The sequence below is a fragment of the Haliotis cracherodii genome, unplaced genomic scaffold (assembly GCF_022045235.1).
Source record: "Haliotis cracherodii isolate W230 unplaced genomic scaffold, xgHalCrac1.p SCAF_26, whole genome shotgun sequence".
Lineage (NCBI taxonomy): Eukaryota > Metazoa > Mollusca > Gastropoda > Lepetellida > Haliotidae > Haliotis > Haliotis cracherodii.
In genome coordinates this window covers 1,654,515-1,679,747 of record NW_027266282.1, presented here as the reverse complement: position 1 = coordinate 1,679,747, position 25,233 = coordinate 1,654,515, and the positions used below count along the sequence as shown (strand labels likewise).

The 25,233-nt window shown below is 40.1% G+C and overlaps 1 protein-coding gene across 4 annotated transcripts in view; it reads right to left on the bottom strand.

The window, feature by feature from the left end:
- Positions 1 to 25,233, bottom strand: part of LOC139472964 (FYVE, RhoGEF and PH domain-containing protein 1-like) — a 49,078-nt gene that overhangs the window by 13,070 nt on the left and 10,775 nt on the right. For all 4 annotated transcript variants that reach the window (XM_071255447.1, XM_071255449.1, XM_071255446.1 and 1 more), the window contains 11 exons: positions 24,868 to 25,002; positions 24,628 to 24,780; positions 24,352 to 24,485; positions 22,772 to 22,928; positions 19,894 to 19,981; positions 17,734 to 17,784; positions 17,482 to 17,540; positions 16,646 to 16,792; positions 9,567 to 9,650; positions 5,160 to 5,236; positions 1,356 to 1,389 (listed from right to left, as the gene is read on the bottom strand). In XM_071255447.1, the coding sequence (XP_071111548.1) occupies positions 1,356 to 1,389; positions 5,160 to 5,236; positions 9,567 to 9,650; positions 16,646 to 16,792; positions 17,482 to 17,540; positions 17,734 to 17,784; positions 19,894 to 19,981; positions 22,772 to 22,928; positions 24,352 to 24,485; positions 24,628 to 24,780; positions 24,868 to 25,002 (1,119 nt within the window). The remainder of the gene's footprint in view (positions 1 to 1,355; positions 1,390 to 5,159; positions 5,237 to 9,566; positions 9,651 to 16,645; positions 16,793 to 17,481; positions 17,541 to 17,733; positions 17,785 to 19,893; positions 19,982 to 22,771; positions 22,929 to 24,351; positions 24,486 to 24,627; positions 24,781 to 24,867; positions 25,003 to 25,233) is intronic.

The window sequence follows — 25,233 nt, the reverse complement described above, 5'->3', positions numbered from 1 at the left end:
GGTATTCCCGTCCCGGCTGCCGTGGCGGCCATATTGAAAATCAGATTCCAACATCTTGAAAAAATAGGGTGTAATCCTGGTGGGAACAATGATGTTAATTGGACGCACGATGGAAGACGGACATATGGATAAACATATGAACTAATAGAAAAGCCATAAACGCTGCCCTTACATTGCTGGTAACAAGAAGGTCTACGACATGTATACCACCTGGAGATAACAAGAATATATGGGACACGTTATCACTATAGGAGATAACGATATAGTCTTGTCATGTTATGATGAACACAGCTAACAGGAATGTCAACTAAAATAATATGGCAGCAAATACTAAAAAGACTTAACATAACAATAGTATTTTAGAACATGAATGTCTGGGGCATACTATATGACAGGAACTGACAAGATTGTCTAGGGCATAGTGTATGGCAGGAACTTACAAGAGGTCGAGGGCATAATCTATGACAGGAGCAAGAATATCTAGGACACATTAAATGGCATACGGTAACATGAATGTCTAGGACACAGTAAATGGCATACGGTAACAAGAATGTCTAGGACACAGAAAATGGCATACGGTAACAAGAATGTCTAGGACACAGAAAATGGCATACGGTAACAAGAATGTCTAGGACACAGTAAATGGCGTCCGGTCACATGAATGTCTAGGACACAGTAAATGGCGTACGGTCACATGAATGTCTAGGACACAGTAAATGGCATACGGTAACATGAATGTCTAGGACACAGTAAATGGCATACGGTAACAAGAATGTCTAGGACACAGTAATTGGCATACGGTAACAAGAATGTCTAGGACACAGTTAATGGCATACGGTAACAAGAATGTCTAGGACACAGTAAATGGCGTACGGTCACATGAATGTCTAGGACACAGTAAATGGCATACGGTAACGTGAATGTCTAGGACACAGTAAATGGCATACGGTAACAAGAATGTCTAGGACACAGTAAATGGCATACGGTAAAATGAATATCAAGGACACTGTGTGACCGCATGTAACAATAATGTCAAGGACGTAAATAATAACGATTGGAGATAACAATAATGTATGCGACAAGGCATAATGACTGAAGACGAATAGCTGTGACATGTTTTTATGGCAGGAGCTAACAAGAATAATTCGTACATGTTATAATGCCAGGAAATAAATAAGAATGTTTTCGACATGGTAAAATGACAACAGTTTAGATGAAATGTGGCGACAGGAGCTGCAAGGAATGTTTAACTGACATATTGTGATTGATTTGATCAGCAAGACCAACCATACTTAATCCTGCATCATCCTGCTCTGATGATGCTACATATGCGGGAGTTTCAATTGTTTACTGACCTGACCCCAGCACACCCTCTTGCCGTCTTGGTCTCTGGAGAACAAGACACTACATGAGGTTACAGGGTTAAACACTTCATCTCAGTATATGTCAGTCACCGTGCATGCGCACTGCAGATCATTACAAGCCAGACGATAAGTATTATACATACTTTAGAATAATGGTAGTGTGTGTCAGAAGACAGCACTAGGTAACCACATATACACACTGTAGTTGCTCCAAAGGTAACAATGCGTGCACGCTGCAGTTCATGGTGTATCCCTTAGAAGCCACTTATGTACATCGTAGTTCAGTGTTAGTCGGTAGGTCAGAATATATGTACATCGTAGTTTAGTGTTAGTCGGTACTTTAGAATATATGTACATCGTAGTTCAGTGTTAGTCGGTAGGTAAGAATATCTGTACATCGTAGTTCAGTGTTAGTCGGTAGGTAAGAATATATGTACGTCGTAGTTCAGCATTAGTCGGTAGGTAAGAATATATGTACATCGTAGTTCAGTGTTAGTCGGTAGGTAAGAATATATGTACATCGTAGTTCAGTGTTAGTCGGTAGGTAAGAATATATGTACATCGTAGTTCAGTGTTAGTCGGTAGTTAAGATTAAATGTACTTCATAGTTCAGTGTTAGTCGGTAGGTAAGAATATATGTACATCGTAGTTCAGTGTTAGTCGGTACTTTAGAATATATGTACATCGTAGTTCAGTGTTAGTCGGTAGGTAGGAATATCTGTACATCGTAGTTCAGTGTTAGTCGGTAGGTAAGAATATATGTACATCGTAGTTCAGTGTTAGTCGGTTGGGTAAGAATATATGTACATCGTAGTTCAGTGTTAGTCGGTAGGTAAGATATATTTACATCATAGTTCAGTGTTAGTCGGTAGGTAAGAATATATGTACATTGTAGTTCAGTGTTAGTCGGTAGGTAAGAATATATGTACATAGTAGTTCTGTGTTAGTCGGGTGGTAACAATATATGTACATCATAGTTCAGTGTTAGTTGGCAGGTAACAGTGAGTGAGTGACAGAGTTGGGTTTAACAGTGACTGTTATATCGCGGCGTGTCAGCTTAATGTGGGAGGAAAACCGAAGTGATGCAGGTCTCAGACGTTTATCACTTCGGTGAAACCAACGAGCACGGGTAGGGTGCTGACAAACCTAGAAACATAATCGGGGCAAACCGGGATTCGAACCCACAATCAAAGGTAACTATATTTTAGCATAAATGGGGGTAGAGCAAACTTGATTTCTTCTTGCGGATAGAGTCTGCCCGTAGAGCAGAAGGTCGGTGGTTCGATCCCCCATAACATAATACCAAAAGATGCTAACAGTTGGTACTTGTTACCCTGCCTGGCGCTCTGCAGTAATGTGTTGAAAAAATGACTGGTCGGTATTCTATGTCTGAGTGGGGTATCCACGTGAAACTGCGGCATGGTATCTATCTCATTGGACTAGCACTATAAAACTGGCATTTATACAAAATAGTACGCGCAGCCCCGCACACGTTATTGTTAATTCTTGCCATGTATATAGGCACACATTATTGTTCATTGTTGGTCATTAGGTAAGTATATAGGCACACATTATTGTGCATTGTTGGTCATTAGGTAAGTATATAGGCACACATTATTGTTCATTGTTGGTCAGTAGGTAAATATATAGGCACATTATTGTTTATTGTTGGCAAGTATGTAGACACATTGTTCATTGATGGCAAGAATATAGACACATTATTGTTTATTGTTTCTAAGTAGATGACTATATAGACACATTATTGTTTATGTGACACATAGAGACATTATTGTTTATTGTTGGTTAGTAGATAAGTATATTGACATATTGTTTATTGTTGGCAAGGGTATAATAATGGTTCATTGTTGGTCAGTAGGTCGGGAAATAGGTGAGGTGAAATGGGGTTTAACGTCGCGTCCAGGATTATTGCACTTATATAGCGACGTGCATGTACGTGTGTGTTTTTGTGTGGCTGCTTGTACTAGTCCGGACTGATGCCGATATATAGCGCTAGCTCCCTGAGATAGCATGCCGCAGTTTAACATGAATACCCTACTCAGACACATTATACTGACTTCGAGCCGACCGGTCCTTGTTTTAACCCCTTAATGCCGAGCGCCAGAAAGGGTAACAACAAGTCCCATCTTTGGTATGACGCGGTCGGGGATCGAACGCCGGACCTTCCGCTCTCCGGGCTGACGCTCTACCATTAGGTCAGGAAATAGACATACGTTATTGTTCATTGTTGGTAAATATATAGAGACATTATGGCAAGTATATAGACACTCTATTATTCATTGTTGGTAAGTAGATAAGTATGTAGACACATTGTTGTCCATTGTTGGTAGATATAGAGATACATTATTGTTGATTGTTGATAAGTATATAGACACATTATCATTTATTGTTGGTCAGTAGGTAAGTATATAGACAAACATTATTGTCCATTGTTGGAAAGTATATAGACAATTTATTGTTTATTGTTGGTCAGTAGGTAAGTATATTGACACACATTATTGTTCATTGTTAGTAAGTATATAGATACATTATAGTTCATTGTTGGTCAGTAGGTGAGAATCTTCTCCCATAGTGTTGGAGAGTACATACAGTTAGTAACTCACATCAACACACGTGTATTATGAACATACCAGTGAACACAATAAATAGCTTCACTGTTACAGAAGGATTACTGACTGCAAGTTCCACGAACGTACCTCTGTGACAACGATATTGATAAGGTTTACCCAGTTATCAAGACTCGTGGCTTCCACAATACTAAATATACTTAAGAAATAAAGATGCTCTACCCCCATGTGTAGTGTAATAAAGAATAGTTTTGCCCCGTACCGTTTAGTTAACGCACGAGTACATTGGCTGGCCGTGTTGCTGAGCTACGGATGAACGAGGATAATGTGCTGAACATGTTTCTGATATGAGGTGAACGAAAATACTGTGCTGAGCATGTGTCTAGCTATCATTGAGTGAGGATAATGTGCTGAGCATGTGTCTAGCTATCATTGAGTGAGGATAATGTGCTGAGCCTGTGTCTGGCTATCATTGAGTGAGGATAATGTGCTGAGCGTGTGTCTAGCTATCATTGAGTAGGGATAATGTGCTGAGCGTGTGTCTTGCTATCATTGAGTGAGGGTAATGTGCTGAGCTTGTGTCTAGCTATCATTGAGTAGGGATAATGTGCTGAGCGTGTGTCTAGCTATCATTGAGTAGGGATAATGTGCTGAGCGTGTGTCTAGCTATCATTGAGTAGGGATAATGTGCTGAGCGTGTGTCTAGCTATCATTGAGTAGGGATAATGTGCTGAGCGTGTGTCTTGCTATCATTGAGTAAGGATAACGTGCTGAGCCTGTGTCTAGCTATCATTGAGGGAGGATAATGTGCTGAACGTGTGTCTAGCTATCATTGAGTGTGGATAATGTGTGGAGCATGTGTCTAGCTATCAGTGAGTGAGGATAATGTGCTGAACGTGTGTCTAGCTATCATTGAGTGAGGATAATGTGTTGAGCATGTGTCTAGCTATCAGTGAGTGAGGATAATGTGCTGAGCCTGTGTCTAGCTATTATTGAGTGTGGATAATGTGCTGAGAGTGTGTCTAGCTATCATTGAGTGTGGATAATGTGCTGAGCGTAAGTCTAGCTATCATTGATTGAGGATAATGTGCTGAACATGTGTCTAGCTATTATTGAGTGTGGATAATGTGCTGAGCGTGTTGCTAAATTTTAGTTAGCGCTGATACGGTTCGAGATATGTTTCTAGATATAACAGTGAGAAACCACATACCTTTCATTGAACTGGAAGGCGTTATCTTTGCTCAGGATGACAAATAGCTGTCTATTGTCTCCTTGTCCTTGTCGCACCTGAAACACCAGGAACTGAAGCAAGTGGGAGCTTACACTATTGCAGTTGGGAGCGATGTATTTCACATTAGATCTGTTGTGTAAAGTTACATATATTTGTATTCAAGTGTAGGCACCCCGGGGATTAGTTGTCCAATATGCATGAATCAATAACGTAGGTACAAGATTTCTTCTGAAGTTCAATTTACAGAAATAGGAATTGAACAGTGCTGATGGAAGGTATGATTTAGGTAAATGTATTCTGAAGAGTGTATATTATACTAATATTCTTTGCTTCGGTTTAAGAGAAGAAACACATTTCATATTTGTTTTTTGAGTAAGCCAACTTTTCTCATTTTAAAAACGGCTCTTCTCAGTTGACACACACCAGCGTGCCTAAACAAAACTTATGCTAATGTCTTTTTTTGTTTTTACTATGTGATATCAATATTGAACGCAGAGGTATACCCAGAAATCGGTATGCACAGAACTAAATTGTGAAATCGGGAAAGCAGTAAATGACACAAATTCAATGTTTTGCAAACGGCATCGATCATTGACAATTTCGGCAATGAATAATCAATAAATCATATTTAAACTGAAAGAAAACACCACCAGCACTAATGTGACTTGCATCACTTGCCAGTTAAAATGTTTTCGAAACATCTGGTGCTCACAAGACTGGAGAATTCATGGGTATAGCGTTTATTCCCTCAAACGCTGCCGGACAGTTATCCCAAACACATTAGCGAGAGTACCAATACATCAGAGAATGTTTGCCAACCATTTTTTGTTTGTTTGTTTATTGTTGTTTAACGCCGCACTCAGCAATAGTCCAGCTACGGCGGCCTGTAAATAATCGAGTCTGGACCGGACACTCCACTGACTGACATCATGAGCATCGATCCACGCAATCGGGAGACGATGACATGCATCATCCAAGTCAGCGAGTCTGACCACCCGATCCCGTTAGCCGCCTCTTACGACAAGCATAGTCACCTTGTACGACAGGCAAGACCTATTCTACCCCGGATCTTATATATAAAAGTTCCTTGTAGGCCTGAAGTAACGTCACTGATGAGGCGTTCAACGCAGGTAGCAGGTGTATTTTTTACTCCAAATGGCAAAACTTTGTACTGATAAAGACCATCAGTGGTAGTAAAAGCAGAACTTTTGTGCAGCTCATTGGGATCTGGTAATTTCATGTTTAACATCCAGTTTAATCCCCCAAATCATCCTACTTTACATGCTCACCGGTAAATTCAGAATTGCACATGTCTGATACAGATTCAACTGGAGTGACAACAGCAATAACTTGTGTTACATTTGTCAGGATATTGCTTTATCATACTCTAAGTACACAGTCGTTTCGTTTACAACGGCCTGGGGTTTTCACAATAAAGGCAGACGTTTTCATCAATCATATAAGGACCATGGTATCTAGCTTTCGAAGGTTGACCAGGTAACATCCCCAAAACTCTATTGCCAGTATAGAAATGTCAAAATCTGTTGTATAATAGCTGGCTTTCATTTTGTCCTGTGGTAACTACCGACTTTCCCTAACAACTGCAGGAGCCCTTAGAAGTCTATTTCAGAGTGAGTGAGTGAGGTTTTACGCAGCTTTTAGCAATATTCCAGCAATATCGATGCCTGGAACAGGGAGACTTTTGAAACCTTTTACAAAACTTGACATCAAATCTAACTGCAAATCAACGAAATGGAGCGGCGCACCAGTATCTACATGTATGTTTACAAATGTAGAATTTTCAGCAAATTGAATTCGGATCCCGGTGTGGCAGGATTTAATCACTCCACTTAAATTTCATTCGAGAGGGATTCTGTCCTAGGATAGAATCACTCTAGAGTGACCTGATCCTAGAACTGAGCTTTCAAGTGATGACTTTTTTGTATTAAATCTTGATGTATAAATGAAGTGTTTAAACTGTAAATATAGCCAATTTAAAGTTTTGGATAAGTAATTTATTAGGGTATGGCGCTGCTAATCGCCAATGCAGAAGGCAGAAGGTATGAGGAGGGTGTTTTCATCCTGCAAAGGGGGAGTGTCAGGATCCTAAGCGGAGTGACTTTCTTCCAGGATAAGATCATGCTTGAGTGATTTGATCCTGGAAGGTGGCCTGACCCTCCTACGACGAGCCCCCAATCTTTGTTACGAGATGGTTTCCAACTTGAAACGCAGATGTTAACCTAGAAATCGGTATGCACAGAACTAAATTCTGAAATCAGTAAATGACCACACAAGATCAATGAATAATGAAGAACATATATCTAAACACGCGATGTTAGTTTTACAATACAAAAGACAATATAATGGGTCGAAAGAGTGACATCAGCAATAAGTAACATGCCCTAGACCTAATGTTAATGAATATCTTAAAAGAGGTCTGTCCCCGTTCTTCGATGCAGAAGCTGGCAGAACCTCGATGTGTCCATGTAGGTATCCAGCTGGCAAGTAGATTAGAAACAAAGCTCGCCCTCTTGCCCCCATAAAGGTTCCTACAGCCTCTTAGACACTGTCCCACCCAGACACGTACAGACCCACCAAGCTCGCCCTCTTGCCCCCATGAAGGTTCCTACAGCCTCTGAGACACTGTCCCACCAAGACACGTACAGAACGATCAAGCTCGCCCTCTTGTCCCCATGAAGGTTCCTACAGCCTCTGAGACACTGTCCCACCCAGACACGTATAGAACCATCAAGCTTGCCATCTTGCCCCCATGAAGGTTCCTACAGCCTCTACTACACTGTCCCACCCAAACACGTACAGAACCATCAAGCTCGCCCTCTTGCCCCCATGAAGGTTCCTACAGCCTATACTACACTGTCCCACCCAGACACGTACAGAACGATCAAGCTCGCCCTCTTGCCCCCATGAAGGTTCCTACAGCCTCTGAGACACTGTCCCACCAAGACACGTACAGAACCATCAAGCTCGCCCTCTTGCCCCCATAACGGTTCCTTCAGCCTCTTAGACACTGTCCCACCCAGACACGTACAGAACCATCAAGCTCGCCCTCTTGCCCCCATGAAGGTTCCTACAGCCTCTTAGACACTGTCCCACCCAGACACGTACAGAACGATCAAGCTCGCCCTCTTGCCCCCATGAAGGTTCCTACAGCCTCTGAGACACTGCCCCACCCAGACACGTACAGAACCATCAAGCTCGCCCTCTTGCCCCCATAAAGGTTCCTACAGCCTCTTAGACACTGTCCCACCCAGACACGTACAGAACGATCAAGCTTGCCATCTTGCCCCCATGAAGGTTCCTACAGCCTCTGAGACACTGTCCCACCCAGACACGTACAGAACCATCAAGCTCGCACTCTTGCCCCCATAAAGGTTGCTGCAGCCTCTTAGACACTGTCCCACCCAGACACGTACAGAACCATCAAGCTTGCCATCTTGCCCCCATGAAGGTTCCTACAACCTCTTAGACACTGTCCCACCCAGACATGTACCAAACGATCAAGCTTGCCATCTACATGAAACCAATTCCTGTCAAATCTGACAACAATAACACTTGCCAGTTTTCTACTTGTAGTTCAATCATTTGCTGCCACTGACTTTACAGTTCGAGTAACGTAGTTGATATTCACGTCACAATGTAACTGTTTTACAATCGGCGTGACGCCAACATAGCGGAACTTAACCTTTGTAGTTTGAAGTGTAACTTGTTACTGTATGGACAGGGAGTTCTCGTAAAATATTCTTCCTTAATTTTACACATTGTAAAGTCTACAACTGCCATGGGATTGGGAATAAGTTCTATAACTTAGAATCGCATCCTCGCTTGTTATTTACAATTGTACAGATTTTGATACTTCTGGACAAACCTGAGATTATGGTCCAACACATCATGTATGACAATTCAGCTTAAATCTTCAGGTTGGTTGGTTGTTTTGTTTGTTTAACGCCGCCCTCAGCAATATTCCAGCTATATGACGGCGGTCTGTAAATAATCGAGTCTGGACCAAACAATCCAGTGATTAATGTCATGAGCATCGATCCACGCAATTGGGATCGATGACATGCATCAACCAAGTCAGCGAGCCAGACCACCCGATCCCGTTAGTCGCCTTTTACGACAAGCATAGTCACCTTTTACAGCAAGCATGCGTTGCTGAAGACCTATTCTACCCCGGAATCTTCACGGGTCTAAATCTTCAGGACAAGGAGATGGAAAAGTTTGTAAAAGACGACAACTGACGACAATGGACGTGTAACAACTTGCCACGACACTTCGGGTCAGTAAAACACAGTAGCACTAGTAACCGTCATTTCTATAACGTGTTCATATATAACTATTATGTATCTGAGAAGGATATAAACTTACCTGAATATCATTTATCATCAACTCTTCACGAAGTGTAAATTTGCCTTGCTTTGTGGTATCACACATAAGAAGTACATCTGTAAACTACAAAGCAGGGATAGTCATGATACATGGATATGGCTGATCATGTTCCTCATGTGTAAACTACGAAGCACAGATAGTCATGGTATATCAATATAACAAGTAGAGATTGCTGCAGAGCATCAATTGCTCCCCGCAATATAATGTTATGTGCAGAGGAAGGAAGTGTAAGCTATGGGAGGAGGGGTTGGTGTGAAGTACAAATTAGTTGTTATTAATGTAGTTATCTTTGGAAAGCACAATAAAAGAAACAGTGTCTTTAAATGGTCAGTACAAGGAAAACCCAGGCAAGAGTGAGTGAGTGAGTGATCATGAGTTGGGTTTAACGCCGCTTTTAACAGTATTCCAGTTATATCACAGCGTGTCAGCCTAATGTGGGAGGAAAGCCCGAAGTGATGCAGGCCTCACACGTTTACCACTTCGGTGAAATCCACGAGCACGGGTATGGTGCTGACAAACCTAGAAACATTATCGGGGCGAACTGGGATTCGAACCCACAATCTTAGGTTTCTGGCGTGCCCAAGGGGCGCAACTCTTCACAGCGAATAGCGGCGCCTTAGACGACTGGGCCACCCGTGCCCCCATCCAGGAAAGAAAACCGGGCCTGTCAGGCAGAACTTGATATATACCCTATATTAGTTCCAATATACAAAAAAAATAATTGATTACAAGTCCTGTATAGGTAACACAACAAGTGTCATTCTTAAACATGCTTTTGCTGCAAATATCAATATTTCTGGTGAAAATGTTGGTTGGGTTCAATAAAACAAACTTTTTAAACAGTAAACACACACACAAAATGTAATGAATCCAGTGTAAATAAACTTCAGTTCAAATGTAAATATTCACGCAATTATTAAGGGATTCCAATTTATCTAACAGCAAGTTAAGAACACACAGTTTGGTCAAGTCATCTATAAATATTGAGAATTATCTTACATATTATAAACACAAAGGTCATAGGTCACTTTTCTCAAAACTTCGTTAAGTAATCGCAAACTAAAAATTGAAAAATTGGTAGATATACAAAAACACCAACCCCATTAGAACAACGTCTCTGTGAAACATGTGATGTCCCATAAAATATGAGCAACATTACGCACTGTCTTGTATAAAATACAACCAAGTCACAAATAATGCTCAATCATGATAGAGAATTTGGTACACTCTGTTAAAAGGAGCAGTTCTTAATAATTTTACCAACAGTTATCCAGAAACAACTTCCAAGATCTGTTATCATATCAACAATTACAAACAAATTCCTTGTGTGTAAAACATTACCAAAGTTTTGCTCAATTCTCAAATTGTTTCCATATCATTATAATACGTTGTTTTGAAATAATATTGTTATAATGTACCTCCTTTGTATGTTGAATCTACCTGTGTTTTTTAATTGTCGTTTATTGTGCATGTATTTTGTAGTTTGTGATAGTGTTATATTGCCACTGTTTCTGCATGGAACGTTCGCAATACATATCTCATCTAAAACATCTTTGTTGTATAATAGTTTCTTACAGTTATTTTACGGGGGCACGGTTGGCCCAGTCGCCGAAGGCGCTGCAATTCGCTATGCAGACTTGTGTCCCTTGGGCACGCCAGAAACCTATGACAGTGTGTTTGAATCCCGGTTCGCCCCGATTTTGTTGTCAGCACAAAACCCGTGCTCGTTGGTTTCACCAAAGTGTCGAACGTCTAAGACCTGCATCACTTCGAGGTTTTCTCCTACATTAAGCTGACACGGAGTACTATTCAACGGCGTTAAACCCATCTCCCTCACTCACTCTTGTGTACGATTCCGTTTGGTTAACTGGGTTTGTGTTGTGATTGCTTCCAGTTTTGATTCGAAGTATGTTTAGAAGAATGTTCCTATGTTCAACCCAAACATCGTGAAGATATCATGCAACTGTATTACCTTTTAGGAAAATAATTGCAAACTACAAACCAACCTGTTGATTTCCTATGTATCCAGAAGCAAAGAACATATACGGAAGTTAAAAAAACCTGTAATTTCTAGTTTTTGGATGGCATATTGTTTTCAGTAACCGTAACGTGGAAATAGATAGTTAATTGGTTTTATATTCAAGTTGGGATTTCCGCTATTCAAAGTGTGCAGTGAGGCCGTCTTATCAACAGTAATTTCTGAGACATAAATACAAAGTATAATTAATTAAGTCTACTCTCATTTTTTTCATTAATAATTAACTCTAACGTTAATATTCAAGATTTACAGTACACACTATTCAAAAGAAGTTAAAGAACACCCGATGCTTTCATATGACTATGGTTAGTCATTAGAAAAAGCGATAGAGCGAGAAAGCGATAGAGCGATAAAACGATAGAGCGATAGAGCGAGAACGCGATAAAGCGATAGAACAAGAAAGCGATAGAGCGAGAAAGCGATAGAGCGAGAAAGCGATATTTCCCATTATGCCGTACATTAAAACGGTTTTTGCTGATATTTAGTGATCCATTCCTGTATTTCTCACCGCTATTTTGCCTCTTATGATTAGATATTTTAAACATCTTGTAGTAGATAAATATGTTACAAATGCACACATATTTTTCTCTCGTTTAGCTTGTATATTTTCTTGTAGTGTAGTAAATACGCAAGATTCACAGAATACAGATAGTCACTGTTCATTTTTTCATTTTGTTCATGATATCCCTAAAAACAACTCGTTTCTTATAATAACTTTCGATCAAACTGTCTTCGGGAATTAAATTTAATGCTAAAGTGCTTGTAAAATGAAGTTTAACTTTTCCGCCAGGAGAGACTAGATATCCGATTATAGTATAGGCTCAGGCAGGAATATATACTCTTCAAAAAAAGGAAACTTGACATAGATGTAAAACCACTTTTTGCCAAATATCTAAAATAATTACATTAAATGAGAACCAAATAAGTCAAACAGAAAGATGATATGTCTATAATTCGCGAAAACACATGCAAAGCACATAAACGTAGCGTTTGGGGATCAATTTTACAGCTTCATCCAAACGCAACTGTCTGTAAAAAACGTGCAGCACAGGATCCTGCATTTAGACAGGCTTCTTCCTCACGTCAACGTTCATGGCGGACAGTTCCAGCAGGACAACACTCGACCGCATATTGCACGTGTTTGTCAGGACTTCTTACAGCACAACAACATCCAGATATTACCTTGGCCAGCCCGGTCACCAGATTTGTCCCCGATTGAGCATCTGTGGGACGAGTTGGATCGACGCGTTCGCAGAAGGAATCCACCGCCACAAACACTTCCGCCGCTTCTTGATTACACTTCAGCATGAGTGGCAGCACATGCTACAGCGCGTTATTGACAACTTGATTGCATCTATGGGTAGTCGGTGTCAAGCGGTGATTGATGCACGTGGTTGGCACAACCGATACTGACATTTTCTGTACCCTTGTGACATTAACTGTATCGTGTACGTGTGTCTGTCTAGGTGACACGAATAATGTTTTGAACATTGTGTACATTGATCTTCAAACAGTGTTTCAAATATGGTTTCTGTGTCCTATTTTGAAACAATCGCATTATATGACATTTTGAAAGTCAGTGTCAAGTTCCTTTTTTTGAAGAGTATATATAAACTGACGGGCAAAAGAAACTATACCAACATTGATTTGGTGTTGACAACATTATCAAATATATCACAAAAATATAGTGTTGCGAGTTGGAAAGAAAATTTATCTGACAATGTTCTGATTCAAATTCCGCAAAGGTGGCATTTACAGGAACTTCAATATCAGGTAAGGAATGACACAGGGGGTAAATGTCAATTTCCAAAATAAACAAATCATCTGAACGAAAACAGAAAACGCATTTTTTTCACAAATGCATCACTGTCAGTATCTTGAATGGCCTCCATTGCTCTGAATTCAGGCTTGGACACGTCGCCACACGGAGTTTATAAGATTCTGATGACGTCAGTGGGGATGGCTCGCCATTCTTCCAACAGTGCCTGAATCAACGTTTGACGACTTGGCGGAGGGGGATTTCTTTCCCTTATTTGTCTGTCCAGATAGTCCCACAAGTGCTCAATGGAGGTTAAGTCAGGCGATCTTACTGGCCATTGCAAAAGGTTTACATTATTTGCAGTTATGAAGTCTCTGGTGATCCTGGCGGTGTGAGGGCGAGCGTTGTCCTGTTGGAAGATTACTCTGTGATTCCTCTGGAGGAAGGGAAGCACCACAGAATGCAATACACGGTCGATGTAGACGCATTTAAATTACGGTCAAAGGCAACCAGGTCTGTTGTACGGTCCCTGCAAATCCCACCCCAGACCATGACGCTTCCACCACCGAATGGCACGGTCTCCTGAACACAACATTGGGCTGTTCTCTCTCCTCTCCGACGATACACACGCACACGGACATCAGCTCGATACAACTGGAACCTGCTCTCATCAGAGAATAGAATTCGTTGCCAGTTCCTGTTTTGCCACCGCTGTGCCATTCTTGCCCAATGGAGGCGGTTACGTCGGTCACGACGGCTCAAGATCATCCCGCGAAAGGGCCGGTAGGCCCGAATACCGTGTTGTCGAAGACGCCTGGCAACTGTCCTTCTGCTGACCACATGATGTAAGGCTGTGGCTGTGGCTGTGTCACAGTGACGAAACGATTGCGTAGATGTAAGATGCGGAGGTACCCATCTTCATTGGCGGTTGTGACCCTGGGTCTTCCACTTCTTGGCCTGTCATCTGTACGACTTGTTTGTGTGAGTCTTGTCTGCAGCCTCAGTTAGTTTATCTATATGTAACAATTCTCTATCCATTTAAACTGTATGGTTAACAACTGTGCCTTCTGATGTGAGTTATGTAGTTATCTACTACATTTTTACACAGACAATCGCTCGTCAAGCCGAAGACCCATTTCGATTCCCCACATGGGTACAATGTGTGAAGCCCAATTTCTGGTGTTCCCCGTGATATTACTGGATTATTGTTAAAGGCGACGCGAAACCATTCTCACTCACTCACTCACTCACTCACTCACTCACTCGCGGTGTTTATCAAATTACTATATGCAAGTTCATATATTTATGATTTGGCAATACGCTCTAAATAAATCAGGTTAAAATCTAAATATTTACTTTTCAAAAGAAGTTAAGAAGACTATGGTTAATTAGTCATGGCTGATTGGTTTGCAAAAATACAATCTTATAATTGTGGGTGTTTTATAACTTGTTTTCGGTAGTATATGATGTTACAGTGTGTCATACTGTTATCCGTAAATGTTCTTTTTGACATTTAATGTATGTTTAACTTGAATTGTGTTTCTTTTCTTGTGCAAATCTACAAATTTATCATATAATGGGTAGGTTTCTCGGCAGGATAAAGCCAACGGATAAAAACGATATCCGTTGGGGTCATATGCGGATAGAGATGCAAATATCAAAGGTCAAGTAGGGACTACTTTCAGTGTTTATAAACAAACATGGCGTCGCCCTCGTCATTCGGCGATCGAGTCAGAATTAACCATCGGGAATCTGGATAAACTACAGGGATAATTGCTATCATTATCATACAACAGTCTAATATACTGAAAATCAGTGTCTAACTGTGACACACCACTTACCCTGTGACGTAATTTTCCAGGAAAACTCGCAATGTTTCGGTAATGTAAGTGAGAGAGGGAAAGCGATTTTGAAGCATAGAATTAAATAATGACATTATATGATAAAGAGGTTATCACGCGAGTGTGTTTGGGGATGGTAAATATTCTGTATTAGGAATAAACACTATGTATTTAGCTCGCCAAGGCTCGGTAAATACAATGTTTATTCCTAATGCAGGATATTTACCATCCCCAAACACACTCGCGTGATAACCTCTATATATGTACATGCATATAGTAAACTGATAAACACCGCTGTGAGTGAGTGAGAATGGTTCCACGTCGCTTTTAACAATAATCCAGTAATATCACGGGGAACACAGAAACGAAATGCATTACTATGATTATCTATAACATATATCAAATCAGCTATCATTGTAATATTTTATGTATATCTTAAGTATAGTTTTGTCAAAATTATGTATGTGTGTGTGTGTGTGTGTGTGTGTGTGTGTGTGTGTGTGTGTGTGTGTGTGTGTGTGTGTCCGACTCATTGTCTGTGTAAAAATGTAGTCGATAACTACATAACTCACATCAGAACGCACAATTGTTAACCATATACAAGCTAAACGAGAAAACATTATTTGTGTATTTTGTAACATATTTATCTACTACAAGATATTTAAAAAATCTAATCACAAGAGGCAAAATAGCGGTGAGAATTACAGGAATGGATCACTAAATATCAGCAAAAACCGTTTTAATGTAAGGCATTATGGGAAATATCGCTTTCTCGCTCTATCACTTTTTCTAATGACTAACCATAGTCACATGAAAGCATCGGGTGTTCTTTAACTTCTTTTGAATAGTGTGTACTGTAAATCTTGAAATTAACGTTAGAGTAAATTATAAATGCAAAAAATGAGAGTGGAACCTTTCTCGATGGCTGACTGAATAACATACGACACATTGCAAAGGTAGTTCGCAATAGACGATTTTGAAGTATCGCTTATTGCTGGAAAAGATTAGCACCAACATTCCATGCACATGAATTGTATGTTTCGTTTCGGTAAATACGTGGCTTATAATTTCAAATAAACCAATATGTCGACATCCCCCCCCCCCCCCCCCCCCAAATAAAAATGAAAAAATTAACCGTTCCCGTATACTTCGATGCCTTCAGAGCGGGGAAGAATAATTTATCACTTATCAATTTATCGCTTTCGCTCGTCAGATACCAGAACTATTCACTCGTTTCATAAAATTGGTATTGCACGGGAGCTCGTTTAGTATTCTATATACTATGATGATGCACGTGATGTGGAAACTCTGGTGTCAACAGCATTAACTAAGATGTACCACACATCTACACTTAGGAGAATACCACGAAGTGGCTTTAATAAGATGTCAACACGTCCAGCCTCCGCGTGTGTAGACTCACCAGGAAGAGATAGCTGGTGTGTGACTGCTCCGTGATTCCATCGATGTAGCTGATCCTGCCCTCTTTCACCAACACGCGTTTCCTCGTGCTGTCCGTGAGTTCACCATGTATCTTCTGAAATGCTTTAAGCGTGCTCTGAAGATTGTCCTGAAAAATTAAAAAGTAGACACAAAAGATTGTACTATGAAACTTTCACTAGGTAGTGTATGGAATATGGCAACGAAACAATTGAGACACAACGATGAAGAGATCGGTAATATAAACGTGGGTGATCACCACCATGTGTTCTCAGTGCTGGCCGACATAGATTCTGGAATAACAGCGTGTGTATCTCCATTCCAACACGACACAATTAATGAACTCCAATGGTGACAGCTACTTCGTACGCAAATATTTAGTCGACACCCTTCGAGAAATGAAACAACCTTTGCAAAGTTTATTTGAAAACGGAATGCAGCTCCAATGACGTCACACAGCTCATCGTGATGCACAGTATATGACGTTTTGTGCAGATGAATAAAATTTTCTGGATATGACGTCACAGTAGGAGCTCTCTGTTGTCCCAATTATAGTAGTCGATTTCCCTGCTCCACATATCCTGTAGTGTTGTATTAACTACTGCATGATGTCAATAATAGTTTTTGCGAAGTAGCTTTTGTGATTTCAAACGTCTAATTGATCAATCGGAATCGAGTAATTTCTAAAGACATATTCATTATTAAAGTACTGATGCCCGTAACAGTTGCACGAGACTTATATATAAGTCTTATTTCCTATGTTCATATGTTATGAAGATGCGAAACGCGACCAATGAACGTCGGTTTTATTTCACTCACCGTTTTCAGCAACACGTCGTCTGCATACTCCGCCACCCGTTTTATCATGTTGAGTGCCACTAGACATTGCAGAACGTTCCATGAGGCATTGTGAAGATAAATGACGACATGCACAAATGGAAACAAACTTTACAAACTTTATGAATTATGACATGTTCTATTTGAACTTTATGCGTTCCCTTATTGAGACAAAAACCGGGAAGGGTTAAGCACCTGAACACGAAGAGTGTCGAGTGCCGCAATCAGTATTACCTGTAGCGTCCTCCATGTCAGGGGAGTCCTCGCGCAGATAAGTCAAATATCCTGAATAGTAATAGAGAAAAAACAAAAATACTATTACTTTCGGCTCAATTTTCCCAAATAAACTGCCGGGCATAAGAAAGTATACACCCATATATGAAGGCGGGTTAACCTGAAACTAACAAGGAATGTTGACTGGTTCTGTTAGTATTCTTTTTGTGAAGTCATGGAGGTTGTTGGAGAGGATTTGGACGTTTTCCCAGTTGATGTTGTGATTGGGGCAGTTGCTGATATGGTCCGAGATGACTGATTTACCGTCTGATTTTGAAGTTAAAGTTTTGTCCACATTCGCCGCCACATGCCATCAATTAACAGAGATCAAGGCTATTTCATCCCATCCGCCTACTATGGAATCATTAAGCAATAAACAACAACCTTATGCTACCTTAACCTTATCCTGTTTAATTGGCTTCATGTCCCATTGGCTTCCACCTCATGTGTCTGTGCATCTTCTAGCTACAGTATTATCATTCTTAACCTTACTTAACCTAGTCATGTTATCCCACTCATGTTGTAACTGTTATTCCCCCACCTACTATAACTATGCTGTACCATGTTCATCATTCAGTCTTGCTTGACAACGGTATAAGGATCTATGGAGGAACTATGGTACACAGCGTTCTACAGACAAACGATTGGACTTTCTATGGTATCTGACCGAGCGAAAGCGAGGACAAATACCATAGAAAGTTCACGAGTTTCGTAAAAATGGTATCTAACGAGAATGAGTGTGGTATTTTATTTATTACCCACGTTAAATATATGTTTAAGTGTAAATACATAACAACTTTCGTTCGTTGACAGACCAAACTGAAACCGATTGCAAAATCTGGTTGCGCATGAATATTGATACATGCCCAAATATGGGCATTGTTGAAATTTCTATGCATACGCATTAACAATATGCTCTTGCTTTTGTGTTTGCAAACATAACAGCGCCGACGCTTTGAATATCGGACCAACAGTCGGTCACTCGCGCTGCCGGGGTCCCGGTTGTGGAATCAAAATGGTTCGGTTTCCTTGACCTATCAGCTGAATTTATATCATGCCCGTAACAATTTTGGAAGAGGGAAATCAGATTGTTCGCCAAGACATTCATGTTAACTGTACCACCCTATACTGAAGACGTGAAAATCAACAAACTCAAGTCTGCTTGCATGTCAGTGACAGCTTCGAACGAAGGGCAAGTTCACCACCGGAATAAGAAAGGATAACCGTGATCTACTCATAGAGATAGGGAATATGTTATTTTTCACATTTGGGATGTTTTGGGCCACATAATCAAAACACTTTTACGAATTTTTCGAATGATTTGTATCGGTTATGTTCACTTTTAGTGCTATGGTCGTGCAGTCGTGTATTTTCATTCATGAACAAACACCTTCGGAATCAATATAACAAAATACGCTTCAAATGGCGACACTGATGGCACAACCGGAGCGTCGAACGTAAGTCTAGATATATATCCAGATAGTTTCAAGTGACTTCATTTCACCACGCTTAACCTTTTACGTTAAATCAAATTGAAAGTCGCGAAAGTGGTCGGGTTCTTCACGCTCATTGGGACCCTTGATCCATCTGTAGACATTGCATATGGATATTGCTCGATTATGTAATGTCTGCAGTAGCTCTATGCATAACTAATATAGAATGCAAAGCGAATTTAATGCGTGTGACGATCTTGTTTGGTTTATATAGTGTGTGTAAATGATTCTCGCGTTCATGAAATTCCTTCAGTTCTGCCTTGTAGTTGTAAAAGTGAAGGATGTCTCGCGATTTTTTATGAATTAAAAAAGCAGTCCCGGTGTGACAGAGGTCACGGTTATCCAAACAAAACGAATGAAACGAGGTCAACCTTGTGACGTACGGATTTAGTGTCTTACCACTTGTATCTTCACCACGTGGGTAATAAATACAGAAACGTCGCCTTTACAGTAATGGAAGAAGTTGTTATCCATAAATTGTGTCTACTTTGTCATCCGTCAACTTCTAAGCAATGCTTATCAAACTATTTAATATGCTTGTTGTTATTATATACTCTCCCACGATAGATAGGAGGGCGTGAATTATAAATGTTATTATCGGCCGTCAGAAGACAGATGTGTTACTCACTCTGCAGCAGCAGCTGGTACCGGGGCAGGCGTTGTATGGGCTCCAGCATGTGAGTCTCCAGTGTCAGGTTATCACACTCCGTGCTTTGCTGAAACAGTTCATCCCCAGTCATAAAGGCATGCTTCGCTGGGGAAATGTTCCCTGTGCTACATGTAACTAGAAACAATTTCATTACGAAGTCTAAATATGAATAATGTCCAGCGATATAAGTGCATGTCTTATCTCAAACTGCACAGTTCTAGTATACAACCAACATCTGCTTTATACAAAAATCTCGCTGCATATATATGTCTTATCTTGGATAGTAACACCTTGAGACATCCCCAGGTTCAACCCTTACCATAGTACCAGCCACATTCTACTGCTTCCCTATCACTGCATAATCGCCATGTATAAGAAACATTTGTAAAGTTCATTCGCTACACTAACTTCTACCACACAAGTACTGCAAACAGCGTGTCGAATGGTGGGGTATTACTGACATAGTTCAGATATATTACTGGGATAACTTAAATGATAATCGAAAAGATGAAAATGCGTAGTTTCATAGGAAATCGCCAAAAGAAACCAAAGAAAACACAATCATTTGAAATTATTTATCGTCATTTGTCCTGTATTTGATAGAGCCATCAAATCTCCTGAAAAGGGCAGAAATATTAATCAATATTTTACCAAGTGTTACTATTCTCATTACTCATTCATGTATCGACTGCTGGAGACACAACAACTGCACCACAGTCATCTAAAAGTGGCAAGTCAGAACCTCACCACCTTCACGCCCTGGCGTGGTATCGATGGGTTCACAAGCTAGTAGTGTTATTTGGTGCCGTTTCTGCCTGTTTTTTTTTTTCAAATAATCTAAGGCCACTTCAATTGGTCAGTATTTTCCATAAGTTAATCATATTTCTATGTGTCACGTGAATACAATCATATTTTTGAATGAAGTCAACATGAATGATTTTGACTATTTTGAAAACTAACATTGTACAGTAGAAGTACAGTTGTAACAACACATAGCTAACATTAGTCAATCGATCGCCAGCATATAAACATATGAGAAAAATGAAATCGTCATCTTTTCCCACCAAACCCATGAGCGTATGATATTCACTAGAACATCGTTACTCGTGAACCCAGTCAGTTTGAGTTAGACTTTAACAACAATACTTAAAATTACCTAAGACTATAGTGCAAAATGAATTTGCGTTTTGCGTTCTTCAGATATGTGAGACTATATATCTTAGTTTGAACAAACAAATAACACCGGATTCAATGTCCTCCGCATGGCTACCATAAAACATTTTGAAATCTTTACGAAGGCCTTGAAGGATGCTTGAACTTTTCATAGAAAGAGCATGCTCGATTGTTTCCACAAATGTTGGGACATGCCAACAGATCAGCATTGCCAGCAAATGATCAGCAAGAAAGGGGGCACACTTGGGGCTCATGGGGAGGCCTACTTCTTGCCGAAATGTGATATCTATCCCAAAATTTCACATTTATGTTTTCTATGACGAAGTCCAGCATTTTCCTATTGAACTTCGGAGGACATTTGAAAAATTGTCATGAACACTTTGGAGATAGAGATGTAACTATATCTATGGTTACCACCTGTAGTGAGAAATGTTCCATGGACCAAGGAAAATGTTTTCCCTGAGGAATGTCGTGTGGGATCGTGGTGCCCTAAGTTAAAAAATCAAATGTTTTGTCAGAATTTAACTGAGATTGCAGAAACCAAGCAACTCCTTTGAGTTTTAGCGTGGTATTAATTCCTATTGTCTCAAGAACTTTATGTAAATAAACAGAAAGTCCTTCCTTGATAGTTTTATGAAAATTGGATTTGGTGGAACATTTGCTGGACCCAACAATTTATGTCCTTTGTAGGGAATTATTTTAGCTTTGGAGTCCAGTTAAAAAGAAGAATGGACACAAGTTCAGGTTTCAGAGTCAAGCCAAAAGTCGATAGAACTGATGCATTGTTTGGGCAGATTTCTTCCTAAGATAACATTCTTGGATTATATATAACATCATTTCATTTATATCAAATTCTTTTACAAAGCAAACACTGTAGTAATGCTTACATTATAATGATTATGTGATTTGAGGCTGACGAACTTTTCATTTGGGGCAGCCACACTTTGGATGACAGCTGGATGGGACAAAAAGGGTTTATTCCAATTCTGTTTCCTTTTGCAGTTTGTGCATTCAACCAACGACACCACAACCCTGAAAGACATTCTCAATTGGATAATATTTTGACATATGCTTCGACATCATCCTTAATTATTCTAAAGTTGGTCCATACTTGAACTTCTGACAGAGGTTGTTATTGTCACCTGTGATTATGACTAACGGGTAGATAGCAGAATGGAGAGTTGTAAAGAATATACGGCTTACTTAACAAACGTTATATGTGTATGTTATATATACAGGCGACTATGCTTGTCGTAAGAGACTAACGGGATCGGGTGGTCAGGTTCGCTGACTTGGTTGATGCATGTCATCGATCCCAGTTGCTTGGATCGATGCTCATGATGTAAATCACTGGATTGTCTGGCCCAGACTCGATTATTTACAGACGGAATAAACTAACAAAAAACAAACATGCCACCAGCCTAACATTGTATTGTATAATTCATTAATGCTGTGAAGTGCATATTAAGTTTTTAGTATTCGTATTTAAGTTACCGTTCAAAGAAGGCTAATGACGAAGATATAGTAATGTGACTATACACATATGCATGGTAACCGGGAAAGTGTAAATTACTGGAATGGAAGTTATACTTTACATTCATTGTTCTTTTTCTTTAGTATTCGTAAAGAGTATTTAGTATTTAGTATTTGTGGTTAAGTTACCGTTATGTTTGAATTAGCTTACTTGTATGTCTGTAATTATCGATGCAAATTTTACAGATTTCTTTGCCCACTCTGCCAATAGCCTTTGACCGCCCCGCAGTCCGCGCATGTAGTCCGCGTATTGACGAAGGAATGGCTGACACTGGCGGAAGATGTCGCCTATCTTTGGCTCGTGTTTCCTTAAAAAGAGTTACACATGTTATGTTCATTTGTAAACAACAAATAACGTAAGCAAGATGTAGCACGCATCGCTATGCTTCATAAACTCATATCACAAACAACATTTTGTTGGCCCTATTCATTTTGTGAATGTCTGATGAGGACATGTGCGACGAGGACATTGTGCGACGTTGACATTGTCTGGTGTGGATATGTGTGGCGAGGATATTATGTGACGAGGATATGTGCCAGGAAGATATTTGTGATGAGGACATTGTATGACGAGGATATGTATGATGAGGATATGTGCGACGAGGACATTGTATGACGAGGATATGTATGATGAGGAAATGTGCGACGAGGACATTGTGAGATGAGAATATGTGTCAGGAGGATATTTGTGACGAGGACATTGTGAGCTGAGAATATGTGTGATGCGGAAATGCTTGGCAAGGATATGTGTGATACGATGATGTGTGTGACGAGAATATGTGTGATGAGGGTATGGTTGATGAGGATATGTATGGCGAGGATATTGATTGACGAGAATATGTGTGATTAGGAAAGGTTTGACCAGGATACGGGTGATTTAAGGATATTGTGTGAGGAGGATATTGTGTGACGAGGACATTGTGTGATGTCGAAATAATGTGACAAGGATATGTGTGGCGAGGACAAAATGTAACGAAGATATATGTGGCGAGGACAAAATGTAATGAAGATATATGTGGCGAGGACGTCATGTGACGAAGATATATGTGTCGAGGACGTTAAGTGACAAAGATATATGTGACGAGGACGTTATGTGACGAAGATATATGTGTCGAGGACGTTATGTGACGAAGATATATGTGTCGAGGACAAAATGTAATGAAGATATATGTGTCGAGGACGTTATGTGACGAAGATATATGTGTCGAGGGCGTTATGTGACGAAGATATATGTGTCGAGGACGTTATGTGACGAAGATATATGTGTCGAGGACGTTATGTGACGAATATATATGTGGCGAGGACGTTATGTGACGAAGATATATGTGTCGAGGACGTTATGTGACGACACCATGTGTTTTATTACTTGTGACGAAGTAGTGTGAATATATCATCACACGTATGGTCACCGGGAAAGTGCAAATAACTGGCATATTGGTTATACTTTATGTTCTTGTACTGTTTCTATGACTGTACATGTGCGATAAGTACATACTTTGAGATTTATGTTTGGAGACGTTGATATATTTAGATACGACGATCAATAAATGGATGATGACGTAATTCAGACAAATTGATCCTTTTTTGCAGCCTAATCTGACATGTTATTATATTTTAGAAAGTAGCGAGTGCGAACCTAAGAACGTTAAAACTGGCTGTTGTTTATTACACATGTGACACTACCTTAAATAATAATAAAACACACTTCATTGGAAAAAGCAGTTTACTTACCACTTAGAGAGTCTTTCTTCCAATTGCGGCAGTAAGTAATCCTTATGGAATTCCCAAATCGATGCCAAACTCGGAAATATTTTCTTTATGATATCATCACTGACAGCTTTAACGCTTTTGTTCTTTGTGTTCACCTGTAATGATCCAATATTACAGAACCGCCAACTGTACATTGTATGTCAGAACATTCAACAACTTATGTTACCCCATGTTACACTCATAGTTACATAACAGCGTTCTATTCAGAACACCCCATTGTGGCATCAGCTACTCTACCTGATTGAGTATGTCTAATCTTGAGACATAGGTTCTCTCAGTGTCGACAATTTCTGTCACTGTCAGATAAGCCATATCGTCCTGGAGTGCCGCCTGTGCAGTTGTGCGCCGTTTGATGACTCGCTGTCTTCTTATCCGTATTTCGGTGACCTCCTAAAAAGGAAGGACATCACATATACTCTATGCTCATACTGCAAGGAATACGTACAGCGACCAGGAGCAGATTAGGATGTCACCAACCTCATGCGTGGTGTGGCTGCTGCTGCCCGCTGTTTCCTCGGTGATGACAGCGTCCACACTCCCCCGTCTTACTTGGAATGTGTCCCCTGGCTTTAGGGACATCAGTATATCAGCATTCACATAACCCACATTTTCCTGCAAGTACACATTTGAAACATATATTTTCTTCGAAAACAATGCACAATGGTATTTTAACTGGTTGAGATAAATGACAAGTCATAAATGAATATATTTTGTTTCCTTCATGATATGAAATTTGAAATGTTTTCCCCCATAGTATAGAATGCGTTTACCAAAATCACACGTTTGGAAAGCACTTCTGTGATGCACATGCAGTAATTCAAGGTTAACAAAATGTTTCAGCAT